Raw genomic sequence first — 18591 nt, 5'->3', positions numbered from 1 at the left:
TTTAGATATCTTTTAAATATGAAAAAAAAACGTCCTACATCAGCTCTGCAATCCAGGCCTACGTGTACATTAGTAATATTGTTATTTTTATGTCGGTCCGAAAAAAGAAGAAAAAGTCGCTGACGGGTTTTAAAAGCTCCAGGACCAATATTATCTGTAAGCCTAGTAGGCTATCTAGGCTGGAGATGGAATGGTGGTCTGATCGATCTGGAAATATATGATTCAAAGGTAAATTTCAAATTTAAATGTCCTGTGGATTATGGGAATTTTATCATTTTTAAAAATAAGAAGAATTCATATTCAGCCGCTAGAAGGCGCTCGTGTATGATAGGGTGCAGTACATCAGCAATTGTCATATTTTTAGTTAATTTTGTGGATATCACAAGCCATAATGTAAAAGAAAGTCAGAGTACCTGGCTTAAAATGAGCTAAATTATTAGACTAAGTATGATTGAGATTTCGTCTTTTGTGTAGAAAAAGAAGATTTATCATCACACCCAGACACAACTAGCCTCGATTTCGCCATATATATTGTGACGTCATAAAAGAGCAGACATCTCGATCAGATAGTTACGGCGGCAGTCGGGATATACTACTCTGCGATTGAATCGAGTTTTACTTCGTTTATTGATACTTCATGAGAATTGTTTGAATGGAAACTGTTCATTTGGATAAGATGTTCGGTGGAACAAGTGGATTTTGAATTTAATACAGCAAAGCGATGAAGATGATAAGCCGGACCGTTGTCAACTGTTTGTTGACATTTGTGGTTTTGGCGATTACAGTCCAAGAAGGTAACTTTTGAATTTTCAAAACTGGTATGTTCTCCTGACTTTCTTGTTTGTTCGCCTGACTTTCTTTTTCACATAGACTGGAAATACGCTCACGAGACCTGCTATTCCCCTACTAAGGAAACCACACCTCACTGGCTTCAGTACTATAGGCTACCTGTATTAACAGTAACTATCATAGTGTCTTTTTTCATTGGTATAATTTCTGCTATTAAATTGTTAATGAACTAAAGGTAAAATTTTAACAATTCTGAAAATGAAGTTGACAATGGAGTTTTTTTTTTCTTGTCATTAGTATTGACATACCATTTAACTCTTGACACAGGAACTTCCTTACCCTCTGGTGCTGGGGTTGGATCTTTCTTGGGTCAGCATGGGGCTGATATTATGAAGAAACTTCTTCGGTCCTACTCTTCTGTGAGAACTGCAAGAAGTGTGAGAACATCAAGTACCTTCCCACCAAGAATAGATGACAGCACAATACCACCATTGCAAGCCAGAGGTAAGACAACTAAATCAGTGATGTCATAAATTTCACGTAAAAAGCCTCCGGTATATCTTGAATCACATAAAAGTAAGACTCACTAGCTCTAGTGTCATCCAGTGTCGTCCAGTGGTGCTTAGTTCAAACATCTACACCCAACATTAATTTTTTACAATTATGTTTCTTAGTATTTAATCTTACTAACAAACTTCTTTTTTTATTCTTACTAACATTTTCTTCAGTTTATTTACTTTTATTTTTTACCTTCTTTTAGTTCTCAGTCCTCCCAAGCTGGGAATGGCTGTTGATAAAAGGCTACTGCACACCTTCATACACATTCCTCCACCTAGCTTTGAGTCAGTTGGATATACAATTCATTGCATTCTGGCTATCATCTTTATATTCTTTGTTGGGTGTTTTGCTATACTTCATCATCGTATTAAGACAAAGGTATTTACAACTACCCCTTTCTCATCCCATGCTTTTTCTTTTTTACTTTTGTTATATGTTTTGTTTGAAGATTTAATTGATAAAATTAATGTGATGCCTTCATTAGGATTGACAGATTAATATACTTTTTATTTCAGTATCAAGAAACCATCAGATCTAGATGTTCTTTTATTTACACTCAGAAAACATATATATATTTTTTTCCAGTCAAAAATTATTGCTGTCCCTAATCTTCATGGACACTATGCATACATTATCACCGTTAAGACTGGACTTAGAAAAAGTAAGTGCCTTTTAACCAAATGGATAAAATGTTCTGTGGTTTTTGCAAGGCAGATATATATATATATATATATATATATATATATATATATATATATATATATATATATTGAAATTGGCCTTGCAAAAACTACAGAATATATTATGTTATCATAAGTAAAGGCCATGCTAATGGCCAGACATGCGGAAACTGCCTATCTGACAGGTGGTGACTGCTTGAAATACCAGAGGACTGGCAAGATTTTTGATAATGCAGGTGCTCTGGACTGGCAAGTTTTATGTGAAAATACAGTGCGTAACAATAAATATAGATTTACAGAATTAAAATACTTCATTCATACTTCATTCAGAATTGGGAGGCCCTGCTGCAGTGTTTCTTGTAGTGTAGGTCCAACCGACCCTAGTATCTCCAAATTTTCTCCATGTCTTAAATAACCATAACATTCTGTCCTTTATGGAATGAAGTAAAATTCAATATTTTATGGATTTGTTTTCCCCCTACATCTCATCAACAAGTTTGTAAAGTTAATTCATCATGCATTTCTTTAAGGGCAGTATGTTGAGCAATTTTTGTCATGATTTATAAGAATTAGACATTATTTATGTATGAAAATGAGACAATATTTTTGTTTGATTATATGTGCAATAATTTTTAAATTTTATCTGCCAATATTTTGAATGAATGAGAAAGACCTAGTTACTTCTTGTTTTTTAGTCATGTAATTAACTTGATATTTATTTATAAACACTAGATGCAGGAACCAATGCAAAAATCAAAATGGAACTGTGCTCCAAGCACTTAAAGTCACAAGAATATTTACTTAAAGACCATGGGACCAAGCAGAATATCTTCTCTAGGGGGAAAGAAACCATGTTTTTAGTATACAGCACTGGTGAGTAATAATTTTATGACTTTATCCAAGTGCCTCATGTATGAGTGAAAATGCGATACGTACATTATACTGCAAATGAATGTTTCTGAAATTGACTAATATTAACATATTTTTTTAAACAAAAAATATTGATATAAGGCTGTCCTGAACAGAAGTTTTGTGTAATTTTTAACTTCAGTTCCCCTTGGAGAACTGTCCCATGTGCTGATAATTCAAGAAGGACATGGAGTCAAAGGGAAATGGTATGTTCACTTGCATGATAAAAGGAATTGGTGTTAGATTGCTTGCTAGTATTTTATGGTATATACTATATTACAGCACAGATATAATCAACTTATAATCAATACATACCATTTTTTTAATGGTTTGGGGGATTATATTTGTTATGTGTCATCAAGTATATAACAAAACATGGAAGATCATGGCTTTAGTAGAGTAAGGTGAAATGGTGAAATGTGAAAAGCTGGTGGAATAAAAGTTATCAGTGAAACAATGATATAAATACTACATACTTTCTTTCAGATATGTTTGACACTTTTTAAGTTAAAACTATGATTTGGTGTTATATCAAATTTCAAATAATTATTTGTCATAATTTTAGGCATTTAGACTCTGTCATTGTGTCAGACCCTCAAGCTGATCGAGAGTGGCTGTTTTCCTGCAATAAATGGCTGAAACCTCAGCGCACTAGTAAGGAAGGCCCTGCAACACATACCCTGGCCTTGGTAGATGCTGGCAGAACATTTTGGTAAGTAACTTAATAGTCACTTTTTTGAGTGCTGTAACTGCCATTGTTGATCTGAACATATTATTGGAGAAAAGATGAGGGCAAAAGGTATTAAATTTAACACTGAAACAAGAATTTTATTTAAAAAGATGGGTCATTCCACCAAAAAGTGAGTATCTTAGTCGATTCTATGACAACCCCCCCCCCCATGATATATGAAAGAATACAGAAGATGAAGTAAAAACATAAGTATTGGCTGTTTATTACAAGAGGTAACCTTAAATTTTTAGATATTAAGGTGCAAATTTTAGAAATTTACCATTACATGTCATTTTTTTATTAAACAAAGACTACTGACCTCTGAACATTTCTGAAACTTGGTCACCACAGGCAAAACCTTACGCAGGGTGTTATTAAAATTAGACTAGGCCCATATCCCTATTGATAAACCTATCATCAAGTATGTGCATGAGCACTTTTGATTTTTAGAGTGCCTAGGATTTAGGCTGTCCCTGATGGATAATTCTTAATTTTCTTCAAATTGCTATTCTGCTATCTTGTTCTATACCATTAGAGTGAGGAATGTGAATCTTTGGTGTTTAGTATATATTTCATCATTAAAGTGCATGGGCACTTTGGAATTTCAGTGCTCTTGGGGATTGGGCTGTCCGTGGGTTGAATGATTTTAAATGACCACAAAATGTGTGTCACTGATGTTGAGGAGTGACACAAATATGTTATACCTTCTGAAAAATTGTAAAAAATGTCATCTTAATAAAAACAAATTTGCTAAATTCAAGTGGTGTCTTTTACACTCAAGAATGTCTTAATATTATGAAGTATTGATAAGTGAAGAGAAACCACTTTATTTAATTTAAATTTAATTTTCTGAAAAGAAAACACTTTTATGCAAATTTATTTTACGTGATTCTTTGTGCATTTTATTTTACACATTTATGATGGGCATTTATGTGTATTTGCATGTACATTTCAGTTTGGTCTGGAGCTCCATATTATGTTTCTTCCGTCAGTATCATCGATGGATTTATCCATTTTTTGGAAGTGGACAGGATTCCAACAAAGTACTTTCCAGGCCACTCACTCTTGTGATGCTGTTTTCTGCAGTTGGCAATTCTTTACTTGGAAATATGTTAGTGGAAACAGCCCTCCTAACCATCAGCAGCCAAATTGCTGTAGAGTTGACAGCTAACATATTCTTCTTCACCTTTCTGATCAACACCATCATCTGCCTTATAAATTGCTTGTGTGAAATTGTCCTGGGCAACATAAGATCTGAGGAACTATGCCAGGATATCTTCACAGGAAAGTCCTCCTTAGTTCAGCACAAGGTGGTCACCAACAGAAATCAAAGAAAGGCCCACCATATGGAAAAATTGACAAAAGGTTTGTTGAAATGTTATTTTGGGAATTGAAGAAATGTAATCTATTAGGGGTGGTAGTGGTTTGCTGGTATGCTACATTGTATGCCTAAGATATTTAATATAATTTGAATGTTTAAATCTTATTCAGGTTATGTAAATTAAATTGTTTCAGCCCAATCCTGGAGTGCTAGCCAAGTTCAACACGTTCACTCCAAAGACTCCGGTGCTTGCTCTTTTAAAAGCAGGGTTGACATTGATTCCAAACAATCATCCATTTTCCCCCCTAAGAGCAGAAGTCAAATTTTTTATGACCATGAAAGAAAGATATGTGGCAGCATTCAGAGGTAATTATTACATTTTACAATGAACATTATGTTTACATGTCAGAGTGACTCGTAGAAGAAACAGTTATATATTTAATGTTTTTTGTTTGTTTATTTTTGTTTTATTTTTGAAGTATGGTAATAATTCAATCTTTTCAATGGGCAAAAATGATCAAACTTTCAGATGCAAAATTTGATAATCACAAAATTTATATTTCTATGCAGCATTTTTGGTGTTTTTACTGCATACAATAGCCAAGTATATAGTAGCCTGCTTTTTACTCTTGTTGCTACAATTGAATAGGAATGTCCTAATTAAAAGAAAATATGACTTTAGAAATAAAGTATCTGTAAAATTCACAATTTACCCCTTTTAAAAGATCTAGTATTCATAACTGTAGTAGTATATTTTTACCATGCAAGAAATTGATTCAGTTTTTTTAAAGACATATAACTGCATATGTTACAGGTCAAGATCCTCTTCAGAGGTGTATATTTTAAGTGGAAATAGAAACAACAACAATACTGCCTCTTGTAGTAGCAGTGCTGCCAGTAATGCAAGTGATGCTGGCAATAGTGAACAGGGTGGTGCAATTGGAGGCCAAGGTGCCACAAAGTAAGATCACTTTTACCAATTTTTTTCTTACTAGAATAATTAATGCTTTGTTTTAAAGGTAATTACTCTAAATGTGAAAGTCCTGAAATACTCCATTTGCTTATACTGGTAACTTGAAATTGAGCGTTGTGTTAGCAGTGCTAAGATCCAGCAAAAGTTGATGCAAATAATAAATAAATAAAATAAAAAAATAAAAAAAATAAATAGTAATAACGATATATATATATAGATATAATCATTCATCATATTACTGTTTGAGTATAGAATAGTAACAAGTTTAATTAGTTATTTTATAATTTGTGTTTAACTGAGGCAGTACCATGTAAAGACCTAAATACCTAGATGCAGTTATCTTACGGAACTACTGAATGATATTGCATGGCACTTTCTAAATTTTGTTAACTGAATCTTATTCTAGTAGCACAGGTGCTGCAAAGGCAGAGAAAGAGGTAAATTACTTTTGTACCAAGTGAAACAGAAATGGGCAGGATGCATTAAACCCATTCCTTGCCAGATTATTTGAGCAGATATTGACTGGCCAATAATTTTAATATAAAGATTGTTAAAAACTGATATTTATTTATTTTATCCTTACAATTTAAACATATATTGCTTTATGAATAACCATTTAGTTCTTATATTATAACCTTATAACAAATCAATGCAGATGAATTGCTTGATATTTATCAAATGTTATCTTTGTAGGCCAAGCCAAGCCAAGAGGATAAAGAGCTCCAACTGTCACCCGATGACATTATTTTTGGTGACATTCCTTTGATGACTGGAAAATGGTTTGGTGAGGTACCTCTTTCTGGGGACACTGCCTTTCAGGAAATCCCACTGGATCACCAGGAACCGGTTTCAAGTGGGAAGAAACCAAAGACGAAGAGGCCACCAAAAAATCGCCAGAAGCTTCCTAAAAAGGATAAGAACAATCGTAATGCCAGAAGACCTAGCAAAAAGAATGGCAAGAACCAAAAACCACAAGAAAATGCCACTGAAGATGACAGCAAAGGAGCCAAAGGAACAGATGTGAACTCAGCCAAAGCACCTCTTCAAACATGTCCAAGAACAATGATGTCAGTTCTGGAGCAGAAACATCTAGATGCTGGTATCAAGCCTTTGTGCATTCTATGTAAGAGGCCAGTAGATATGAAATATCCATACCCTTACCACTGGTTGTGTAAATATGAGCGTGCTGTTGAGATTGGCTTGGCTACACCTCCCATCTCTGGTCAAGATGCAACCCTGCAGGAAGAGGTTAAATCTCTCTATGGCTTCATGAAGTTGCCTGACCCAACACTGGTGAATGGTAAAGGTACAACATTCCCACAAAAGAAAATGAATGAAATGAGACCAGTTGAGTGTGAGTACTGGCTGTGGGAAATGATGAGGATCAATCCTGCTTGGATCCTGGAGAAACTCGATGAGGGCAAGAAACCTGAAAATAGAAGAGATAAGAAGGAGAACAAGGAATGGCATGATTGGTTTAACAGGAGACTGAGTGCAGAGTATCGTAAGAAGATGATGACCAACCTAAGTCAAGAAGAGCTGGATGCTCGGCCTGATTGTTTTCTGTGTAAGAGAGCAATGTCACCTAAAGATCCCTATTTATGTCACTGGTATTGTAAGTATGGGGAAGATGTTCAGCTGGAATGTACACACCCTCCAGCCAGAGGACAAGAGTCAACTCTAAGGGACATTGTGGAAGGGCTATTTGTCTATATGGGAGTGGCCAAGTCACAACTAAAGTACATGATTGAGGAAGGGGAATCTTTTAGTGATGGAGAAGATGATTCAAGCAGTACATGGTTCCCAGATGAGAAACTGGCTGATTTACCAGAGAGTGAGCAGAATACATGGATGAAAAGACTTTTAAAGATTAGTCCCCAGTGGGTTGCAAGGAGAGGATTTGTGGGATCTTTGGCTCCATCTGATATTGCGTTTGTGCAGAACAGAAATGCTAAGAAGACCCAAGGACTAAAATCTGCCCTCAAGTTTAAATCTTCATTGGCAAAATCTTTAGTTCATGCGATGTCTTCAAAAACCTCCAACATGGATGACAAGGTATCAGGCAAGGAAGAAATGAAAGCAGTTACCTTGCCAGAATTTGAGGAAGGAGCCACAGGATTTATCAGTAGACTCATCCATGACATGCTCAATGTTATGATGGGGAACACCAGGCATGTAGAATACCAGTCAGCGCAGGTGCCAACTAAAGACAACATCCTATGTTGGCAAAACAAGGTTATGGGCTTCATGACCAACCGCCAAAGTGCACCAGTACTATGCCGAGAGGAGACCAAGGCAGGAAGAGCAGGCAATGTGTTTGATGCAAACATTCCATTTGATGAGATTGGGGAAGTTGCTGTACACATTTTGGCCCAGTTAGAAATGAATGGTGCTGGAGATAAGAATTCCATCTTCACAAGAATGAGACAAAAGATGGCAGTGTTTCCAGTTGTAGAAGACTGGTCCTATCTGGTGAATGTGTGGGAGGATGAATTGAGCAACTACATACAACTGAGTGGTGAGCAGTACCAGTTGAAGGATCATGTACAGGCATCTGTGCAGACAGTTTCTCTACACAGTTTGGAGAAGAACTTTGTTGAAGACCAGCACAAGCCACTGAAGGTCACTCAAGATATTGGTGCACAAACAGGAACATCTCTCCTTGATTTGAAGCTAAAACAGAAAAAGTCTGGCTATGTGTATGGACGTAATTTGACAAAGACATCTTCTACTACATCAGTCAACCACCTCAGGGAGGCCATCCAAGTTAACCTGGCACTTGTACAGAAGAGGCAAGATGCAGCATTAGGGAAATTGAGGGCAAATATGACCAGTGACCCATCCACAGAATTTACAGCTTCAGATGAAGAAATGGCCCTCACTGCAGCCTTTGGACCCAGTCCCTATCTGTCCTTGGGTGAACTTGTTGCCAAAATCATTGCAGATGATGTGAATGCTGTGTGTCATGTAAACAAGTATCAAGCAGACTTTCCAGAAGAGATCACAGAGGCTACTTTGAAGGATTTCACCCTAGGAACAACACATGGCCTACTTGCATCATTTTATGATGTATGTGATGTTGCAACTGAGGCCAGTCAGAAAGCCATGCAAGACTTCTCAAAGAAACTGGTTGCCACCCTTGTGCAGCTGATTTCTGCTAAGATGAATGATGACATGCAAAGCACTGCAAAGAGATCCACAGTGAAAGTAAGTCAACTTGGCATATGTATTTCCTACATGTATACATATATGCTAGTTACCAAAATTATCAACATATCTTTGATGTTTTGCTTTTTTTACTTGTATTTGTAACAGTATTTAAACCCATTTGCAATTTTTATTTTCTGCATATTTATTTTTACTGAATTTTCTCTTTTTTACAATTATTAAAATTTAATTCCATATTTCATTCTTTTCCATATTTCATTATCTGTCATATTTGAATCTATACATTAAATTTTATTCCCAGGAACTGGAAAAGGATGAATGCCAAGTTACACAATGCATGGATAGAGAGGTCCAGTATCCACATACACTTGTAGACCAGGTTAACAACTTGATGAAGCAAGAAATGCAAGATATCAGGAATGATAAGACAACCTTTATCAAAGAGGTACATAGTACGAGGGATGTTGCACTGCATGATCAGTATTGTTTAAATTCATTAACTTGGACACCACAGTGTAGTTAATTTTAATTTGGCAGTTACTGTATTTGCAGGGTTCTGCCGAGGCCGCGATTCTGCGAGATTCTCGCCAAAAAAATAAAATTCTCGCACAAAAATTACCAAAGATGCGAAAATTCTCGCATACAAACCGAGTGAGGGTGCTATCATTGTTCTTGAGATGATAAAAGACACATTGAGAGTGGCGTCTAAAATTGTTTATCTAAATAATCATCACCGGTATAAATTTCTTCGCATCGTCCGCTGCATTGACTTGTTAACACAGTGTAGCTAACGTCGTCATGTGTGTGTTTCCGATGTACCCTCGTAAGAGATCGTTTCAAGCAGCGTCGTCATTTGTTGTCGTAATATCAATAGTACCTCTTCATGACTACAGTCCAATCGGCAATCCTCGTGTGACTCCGCTGCACTAAAGTTAGTTGAGCGATTGAGCGGTTCTCTCATTTCGCGGGATAGTCAACCAAATGATAGACGGCGTGACAGTGATATTCAGCCTGATGAAGCGTGGTTAAAATGGCGGCTTCCTCGCCGAAACGAAAGTTAAAAAACAAAGATCGATTTTAAGCTTTATGCCAAAGTCTACGGCAAGCGGTGAAAAATCAGGTCAGACTCCTGTTAATCCCCCCTCAGATGAATCCGTCTCTCCGCCTGACAAGTCTGAGAAAAGGAAGAAACAAATTTCTGAAGTTGCGACTCCAGATGAAAATGACAGTTCGTTGACGATAAAGGTATGTTCATTCCGTGGCATTTTTATTTTACGTTTTGGAAGGACACTTGACACTTCGTTTGAAAATGTGAAAGAAAGTAAAAAAAAAGGTAATAGGCCCGTTTTTGATACGTTTATTCCTCTATATGTGAGTATGATAATATGAAAAAGAAGTTAAAAAAGTAAGGAGGCCCGTTTTTGATATGTTTATTCCTATCACTCTATAGTGTATATATGTGTGTGTGTGTGTGTGTGTGAGAATAAAAATTTGAAAAAAAGGAAATGTTTAACTTTAATGAAGAAGTAAGGAGGCCTGTTTCTGATATGTTTATTCCTCTGTATATGTGTGTGAGGATACTAATTAGTAATTTGAAAAAAAAAAAGTTAGGGCCTCCTAATCAAGGATATTTTCATAGAATGCACTCAATCAAATGTGTGACCTATATTTTTTACTTTAGCCTTTATTTTAAAAAGTAGTCAATATTGTGAAACTGATAAATCAAAGATAAAAATGTCCTTCCCAAACACTATTATGCAATTTTTCCTGATAAAAGTGTTAATTTAGTCATGATTAATCATCAAAACCTAAAAATTCTTTTGGATTGTGGTGTCTGGTTCCAGAAATTACAAGTTTGTAAGTAGGAAAAATTTTAACTTTTCTTTAATTTTAGGTCTGCAGACCAAATACCATCAAAGGGCCTGAAAGAAAGAAACCGAAAGTAGTGCCACAGAAATTTCAACACGATTGGTTAAGAGATTATTCTTGGCTCTGCTATGATAATGAGGCAGATGCTTTATAAAAAAATCATTTGCAACTGTATATACATACTGCCTATGTAAAGTTACTTTCAAAGTTGAATCAGTTCAGTTTGTGAACTTTAATAAAATACCAGACTAGCAGTGTATGTTTTTACGTAAAATATCATTTTTCCTGATCTCCCACTATTTCTCAAAATCTCCCCAACTTTTATGCTCAGAGGGGAGAATTCTCCCCCCTTTTTTGAGACCTTGGCAGAACCCTGTATTTGGAATATATTTTTCATGTATTTTTTGTTTTTGTTTGTTTGTTTGTTTATTTGCTTTAAGGTCATGAATTTTTTTAATGTTTTTCGGCAGTAGAAATTATAAACTTATATAACACATTGCAGGTTTTTAACTACCACTATGTGGATAGCTTGATTTCCAATGCCATCATTAGAGCACAGTTTGCTGTGTTCCACTGTGCTGAATCAAAGTCACAAGACCTGGACTGGCCAGATAAGGAGCATGTCATTGCCAAAGCTGCTGACCTCCTGAAAGAGGATGTTTTGACATTTTATGATGAAAAGTGAGATATGATTTTGTCATTAGAGATTTTATATTTTGATAAAAATTTAAATATTTTAGTTAATGTTCTGCTACTGTTAAGTTAAATATTTTTGTGTATTATATTTGTATTTTCTAAGCTGTAAATTCATTTTTAGCCTTAAAAAATGTTGGTTATTTAAAAGAAAAATTGAAAATTAAACAAATTTTAGGAGAAGCAGTGCAGATATTTTTGAGTTGATTAGTGTATAAGAAGTTCAAATGTGTATAATGGAAAATAATCACTTTGAATAATCTTTACAGCTGGGATGAGTGCTCTGACAGTTTTCAAATAGGGTTGCTCTCTCAGAATGCAGAGGGAGATGTATTCCTTGGTGAGCAAGATTTGAAAGTAGCCATTGTCAATGATGCCAAGATGGTGGCAAAATCTGTGGCGACCTCAGTGTTAAAGGTAAAAGAATTGGCTCTGTATGATGCTTTTCTTTAAACATTAGATGACTGTTTCCTTTAATGAGTACTAGCTGGCTGAGTGTTATATAAAATTTATATTAAGCTTGATGATTTGTTAAAATATGTCAGTCATTTGATTAAAAACATTTTAGATTTTTTTTAAACTGACATTTTTCACTGACTCAGAGATAATTCCAATTGTTTATAACAGGGCTAGCAAGTTATACCTTTTATTTCCATTTTAGCAATCAGCACTGTGTTCAGATATAAGTTGTCAGTCAGACTCCTCTGTTTTCTCTACTGATAAAGTGCAGTTTAAGGAAGGTAATGTATGCTAAGAAACAGCATAAAACACAGAAATGAATATGCACTTCAAACTAAAAGACAGTTAAAATTATTCTAATTTATATTGTTTTGAAATAAACTTTTGATATTTCAGCAGTATTTATAATTTGATTTGTGATTTTAATCAAAAGTGCAATTGTTTAAAAAATGAATGGTGTCTTAACCAATATATGTTTTCACTCCTTAATCCTTTCCACATGACAAATCACCCAATTATTTGTAATATTTCAGAATTCAAAGACCTGAGGAATCTAGAGTATGATTTGTCATTAGAGAGACGTGCAAGAGCCACAGAAAGTTGGTCACCAAGGAGGAGCCTGAGTTTGGATTCAATGAAAAACCCTCCTGGATCTAGTGAGGCCACTTTGTGCAATTTAAGAAGCACATCTACTCTTTGCTTCAAGAGTTTTGAGAATCTGGGAGTGCTGAAAAGTATGCATATGCCATTGTCTCTTTTTTTAGTTTTTTTACATATTAATACAAACACATACATGTGTGTGTTCATAAACATAGTGCTTTACATAATGAGTTTATCTTACCAAAATCTAATCAGCAACCTGAATCAATTGCTTATCCAACAACGCTAGACCTTGCACGTAAACAAACAGCTTATACACATTTAATTATTGATGCCCTAAATGGAAACTTATTACTCTTTTACTGTAGACCATAAACCTATTTCTGTATGATTTTGTTTCCAGGACAACCCACATGGGGAGAGCTGAGAGCAGATATCTCAAGCAGCCTGAGATTTGAAGACAACTTTGTTACAGGGACAGGTAAATTTGAAATTATCACTTTCTATGTTTTTTTCTTTGTGTCAGCTGTCAAATATCACTGCCTAATATTTTATGTCTGTTTGATTACTACTGACTGTACATTGATCTGGAATTATGCATTTATCAAAAATGGTGAAAAACACTTTGCATTATGAATTTCCAATTTTGCATAACATTACAAAAAAGTGAACAAATTTCATTTGTCAAAGGGAAAGCAACTCTTTTTATGATATTTAAAATTCCACAATAAAAACCTTGTAAACAGCACAAAGAAATATAAGAAATTCAATTTTATCACCAAAACTGAAGTTATTGCAATTATTATGTGCTTGCCATTAGAGTACCACATGGATCTTTATAGATGGCTACCCTCTGTAATAATCTCTTAGGAGATTGAAACATAAAAACACACTTAGAAAAAACAATGGATTCACACTTAATATTGGAAAGGATTATGGGAACATTGTCGTTTACCCCCTGAAAATGTTTTATAGCAGTTTTTCGCTCCAAAATGAAAGTTGTTATCCCTCTAAATTCTAGATCTTATTGTTCAGAAAGCAGCACAAGGTGATCAAGCAATGGCTGCAATAATGATTGAATGTGAATGTTTTGTTTTAGTTGACATCAATGATAATAGTCAAGTTGTCCAAGTAAACAACACAGCTGAACTAAGCCCAGAGGTGCAGGATGATGAATGTAACATTGAAACCTCAGGACCCAGTGCTATGGATATGACAACCCCATCATCTCTTGCAACTGTGTACTTTGTGAATGAAGTTATGTCTACAGTATCAGTGAAGGAAGATAACAAAGAAGAGAAAGATTTAAAAAATGTAGATAATGCAGCATTTCCACTATGTCCACCAAATGTTGTTGATATTGATATTGAAGCAGCTCTGCCACATGGAGTCAGAATGACAACACCTGTGTCAGCAACTACAGCAGCTCTTATGGCAGAAAGTATGACAGCACCTGTGCCAGAAGTTGTGCCAGCAGAAATGACCACCCCCGTCACAGCAACTTATCAGGTGGAAAATGAGGTTACAGCACAGATATCAGTGGATGACACTCAGGATCTGGCAAATGACATCACAGAAAATGTTTTCTCCACAAGTTCTACCAGTGAACTGAGTGCTATCATCACAGAGGAGTTGGATGCTGCTTACAGTAGAGACATTCAGAGCTGTGACATTTCTGCTTCAGTAGATGACAGTGTGGCTGATGTCCAAGACTCTGGTAAACAGTCAGCCAGCATTGTAAATGATTTACCAGAGGATAAATATGGCACCACTGAGATCATTCCTACAAGTGCCCTTGACTCTTCACTTCAGGGCAACCTTTATGATGTAGTTATTCAAGTTGAAGAAGGTAATTTATTTATTTATTTGTCACACTTCGGTGAAACAAAATAACTCCCAAACAGACACCCTTCAAAGTATTTTTTACTGTGGCACATAAGATATTTGTTTTATCATACCAGGATTTAGAAATTAATGTACAAAAACATGTAGACTAGTTTGATGATTTTGTAAAACTTTAATGGAATTGATTTTAATGTTTGATATTGTTGCAGTCTGTGACAAGATTAACATATAATATTTTAACTGCCTAACTTCCATTAATTAGTGGTTTTGTAAATTTAAAAAAAATCCATTTTATTCCAGATAATTCAGATGAGAATGAGTTGATGGCAGAACAGTCAAATGAAGAGTACAAACCTTTGAGTGACAAAGAACTGTTACATCTGGAAAGAATGGTGAAAGGAGAGTTCAAGAAGTCCTTTCCCCACTGGGTGAAATACATCGTATTCATCTTCCTGTTTTGCTCTATCATGCTGTCATTTTCCCTCACTGCCATTTATGGAATGTCACTGCCAGAGGACCATGTTAATCACTGGTTGATGCTTGTTGGATTGTCTTTACTAGAAGACTTCTTCATCTTTCAGCCAATCAAGTGTTTCTGTGTTCAGTTTTATTTCTTCTTGTTTCCACAGCACAGAAATAAGTTTCACAACCCAATTATTTGATATGCTCATATATTGTTTTCATGCATATTGAACAATTGCTATGCATATTAATTTTATGTATTTGTAATATTTGACAAGACAGACTTCAGAACAATCATTGACTTATATTCAGTAATATCCATTCTATTTTGTTTTTCATGCAAATTAATAAGTATGCACAGTATAATTATAATATAGAAAGTAAAAAAAATCAAAGATAGCTTTTGTATGTTAACTGTTTTGTACCTTTGAAAACTCATACGGAATAAAACACTCTGAATTCATTTATTTTTTACACAGATGTAGCCCCTTCCCCTCCCCCCCCCCCCCAAAAAAAAATGGACTTTTTGTATTCTCTTTACATTTGCTGAGTAGTTTGATAGACTTTTTTTTAAGAAAAAAAGGCGGGTTTTCTTTTCAAATTCAATTTACAGGTATGTATTAAAAGAAGAGGACTAATTAATTAATCACCACCAAAGTCTAGCCCATTTCTTGTCTCTATATATTTCATCAAAATCCATCCATAGCTTTTTGAGTTAGACTGGTGACGGACAGGTCAACTTGCAAACTTTACCAATTTACTTTTGAAAAAACATCAACCCTGCCCTGCTGCTGATGTAACCGTCCGAGGTCCGGGATGATGTATATCAGATATCTGTTCCCCAGAAAAAATGTCCGAAAAAAAGGTTATTGATGTCCAGTTTCTTATCTGTGCACCTTGGACATAATAACGAAAGGACGTGAAACGTGGATTAAGATCAAAGGATAATCGGCTTAGCGCGAGCTCTTCATGAAACCATGTGCGTTCGGATCACGTGACCTCCCGTTCAGGTAGCGAGCATGTCGATGAATTTTTGTGTCATTTGGGCAGGTAGTTCGCGATAACGTGAGGCAATCCTTCGGGTAGATGAGACAATAAACTTATAGAGATTAAGTATAAGTACAATTTATTCTATCAATTTGGAAGCTATGTGAGAATTTGACATGTTTGTTCATGGAGCAAAATCCCCTATGTGGTAAAGGCAATCTTGTTTGTTGCCGTAAAATGAGCATTCAAAATTGTATAATTGTAGTGTAGTATACTTGTTTTAGCTATGATTCGATAGGAAAATGTTTCTAGTGTCGAAAATTTCTCTCAGTGTGACAAATTAGCCTGAGATGCGGCAGTAAAGAAACCTTCAATCGTGTCTTGAATTCAAATGACGCAATTTCTCTCCGATTTCTTAGGCTCGCTGACATTTCTTTTAGGCTGGTATTTTTTATGCACCTTTTAAATAAATATGACATCAACACTGCTGTATACCTTATGTATAAATTCATGCTACTTGCTAAAATATGCGCGATTTTTGGGATGATAATTAATATTTTTTTACTCTCAGTATCGGCTCTCGGTGCAATATGGCACCACACACGCATTTGTGACACACAAAAACGCACCCGGGGTGCTTTTAAAATCCTTTATTAAAGTTGACATTAACACTTTTGTGAACTGTATATATATGTTCATTTTACCGGCTAACGTCTTCTCGAATTTGGGGATGCTTATTAATATTTTGTTACCCTCAATATCGGTTCTTGTTGCAATACGGCAAAACACATGTATTTGTGACACACAAAAACGCACCCGGGGTGCTTTTAATATTCTTTTATCAAAGTTGACATCAACACTACTGTGAACTGTATATATATATGTTCATTTAACCGGCTATTGTCTGCTCGAATTTGGGGATGTTTATTGATAATTTCTTAAATCTCAATATCGGCTCTCGTTGAAAAATGGCACCACACATGAATCGGCCGATACATTGCTTTTAAACCAGTTATATATCAGCTCTACATAGATCAATACAATCTTGAAAACGAAAACAAGTATAGACAAACGCCAGAACCCGTTTTAATGGGGTAACAAGAAAAAGATACTAAAAACCCGATATATTATAATTGATATATGAGAAATCCATAAGTTTTGCCGGTTAAAACGTCTACAAGTACTGCCCGGGGATATCGATATCGTATCTGATGACATAGGTTAAGTTTACTATGAGAAAACTTGTACAAGTAGAGAGAGATGATAACTTACACTAAAAGGGTCTGCATTCGTCTGGCCCGCAGTCTTGATTACTTTCACTTGACGTGCAATAAGCAACCGAGGGAATATAAAATATATTCACTTATAAATATAACATACGTCGTATCTCTAACATAACACTTCACACAGAAGGCACCCGGATATTAAAACTGTAACCATGAAAAATAATTTAATCCTTTTGTTTAAAAAATCATATATTTATAATTCACATTATTTCGCGGGCTGACTGTGCTCTCCATGAAGATTCGTTCACAGGCGACCGGGAAACGGACAGCCCAGCGACAGAAGGAGAGCACAAAAAAAAAAAGACTATGCATTTAATATAACAATACTAGACATTAAAACTGCGCTTAAAAACTGACGTACTTGGTAGTTTAAGACAGGGGTCGTTATTTAGAAAAACTTTGAAAGGAATGATTAATAAAATGTTTGCACGTCATAACAACCTACTCGTGTACCTTTTGGTTACCTAAAAAGATGGGCATTAGAGACGACAACAGCAAGCAGGTATCGAATAAACGCAGCACAGGGAAGAGTGTGAGGACGTCTAGCGCTGGTTCAATAACTAATAATTAGTTCAAACTACTTAAACAGATCCCAATCATCCCTTTATATTATCTCAGTGGGCAATACTACTGCTTCTGTACTAGACCCTTTGATTTTAAACTATTTTTCTGTCTAAACTCGTCCTATAACAAAGTATTTTAATTTATAATCTAACATGTTATATTATACATTACGAGAAGAAACGGGGGTTGTATGTCTATAGCTGTATGTATTCTCTTAGGGAAACATATTACCTTTAATTGTCTAAACTTAAACTATATACAGACTTGTTGAGATAGCGCTCTGTCTTTTCGGCGTACTCTCTGTTTCTCCGCTATAGTAATCATATGCGCGATGATTGACGTTTGTTTATATAAACCGTCAATCAAGCTGTTATTACTTGACAGCAGCTATCAAAACTGAATGGATTTGATTGACACCATGTCAATCAAAGGATATAGGAAGCTGGAATTTTACGTGTTGACGACTATGGTTAACAACAGCGTAATGATTGTGATTGACGGTTGTTTATAAAACCGCCAATTACAGTAGTGTGCTTTTGAGACAGCTTTCATCAAGATTGAATTAAACTGTATGTGTTTGATTGATACCTGTCTATCACAACGCCATATAACCCTCAGTAAGTAGAAAACGTTTTTCTATAGAGCTGGAAAAATGTAAGCCCTACCTTATATAAGGTAGGGCTTACATTTTTAGAAAA

At 35.4% G+C, this 18591-nt stretch overlaps 2 protein-coding genes and 1 long non-coding RNA gene across 4 annotated transcripts in view; 2 read left to right on the top strand and 1 right to left on the bottom strand.

The window, feature by feature from the left end:
* The window catches only part of LOC106172929 (alpha-1,6-mannosylglycoprotein 6-beta-N-acetylglucosaminyltransferase A), a 379609-nt gene that overhangs the window by 172162 nt on the left and 188856 nt on the right, over positions 1-18591 (bottom strand). The gene's annotated exons all lie outside the window — the stretch shown is intronic.
* LOC147759568 (uncharacterized) lies at positions 1148-15513 on the top strand. Of its 2 annotated transcripts, none has more exons than XM_086997555.1 (18): positions 1148-1293; positions 1933-2008; positions 2760-2900; positions 3079-3142; positions 3502-3648; positions 4622-5031; positions 5182-5353; positions 5802-5948; positions 6367-6397; positions 6654-9167; positions 9430-9573; positions 11500-11678; positions 11960-12107; positions 12352-12430; positions 12683-12883; positions 13153-13230; positions 13849-14598; positions 14904-15513. In XM_086997555.1, exons 1-18 carry the CDS (start codon positions 1261-1263, stop codon positions 15254-15256), a joined length of 5667 nt encoding a protein of 1888 aa, XP_086853681.1. In that variant the 5' UTR covers positions 1148-1260; the 3' UTR covers positions 15257-15513. The 2 variants fall into 2 exon arrangements, with proteins under 2 accessions (XP_086853681.1, XP_086853680.1); XM_086997554.1 differs by having other exon boundaries at positions 14895-15513.
* Positions 9672-11459, top strand: LOC147759569 (uncharacterized). The gene is made up of 2 exons (XR_015331391.1): positions 9672-10373; positions 11023-11459. It is a non-coding gene; the product is annotated as an uncharacterized LOC147759569 (long non-coding RNA).

Source organism: Lingula anatina, chromosome 10 (assembly GCF_051362555.1).
Source record: "Lingula anatina isolate TDL-2025a chromosome 10, LinAna3.0, whole genome shotgun sequence".
NCBI classification, from domain to species: Eukaryota; Metazoa; Brachiopoda; class Lingulata; order Lingulida; family Lingulidae; genus Lingula; species Lingula anatina.
Note: the sequence above shows the minus strand (reverse complement) of the source record. Positions and strands in the feature narration are given on the sequence as shown.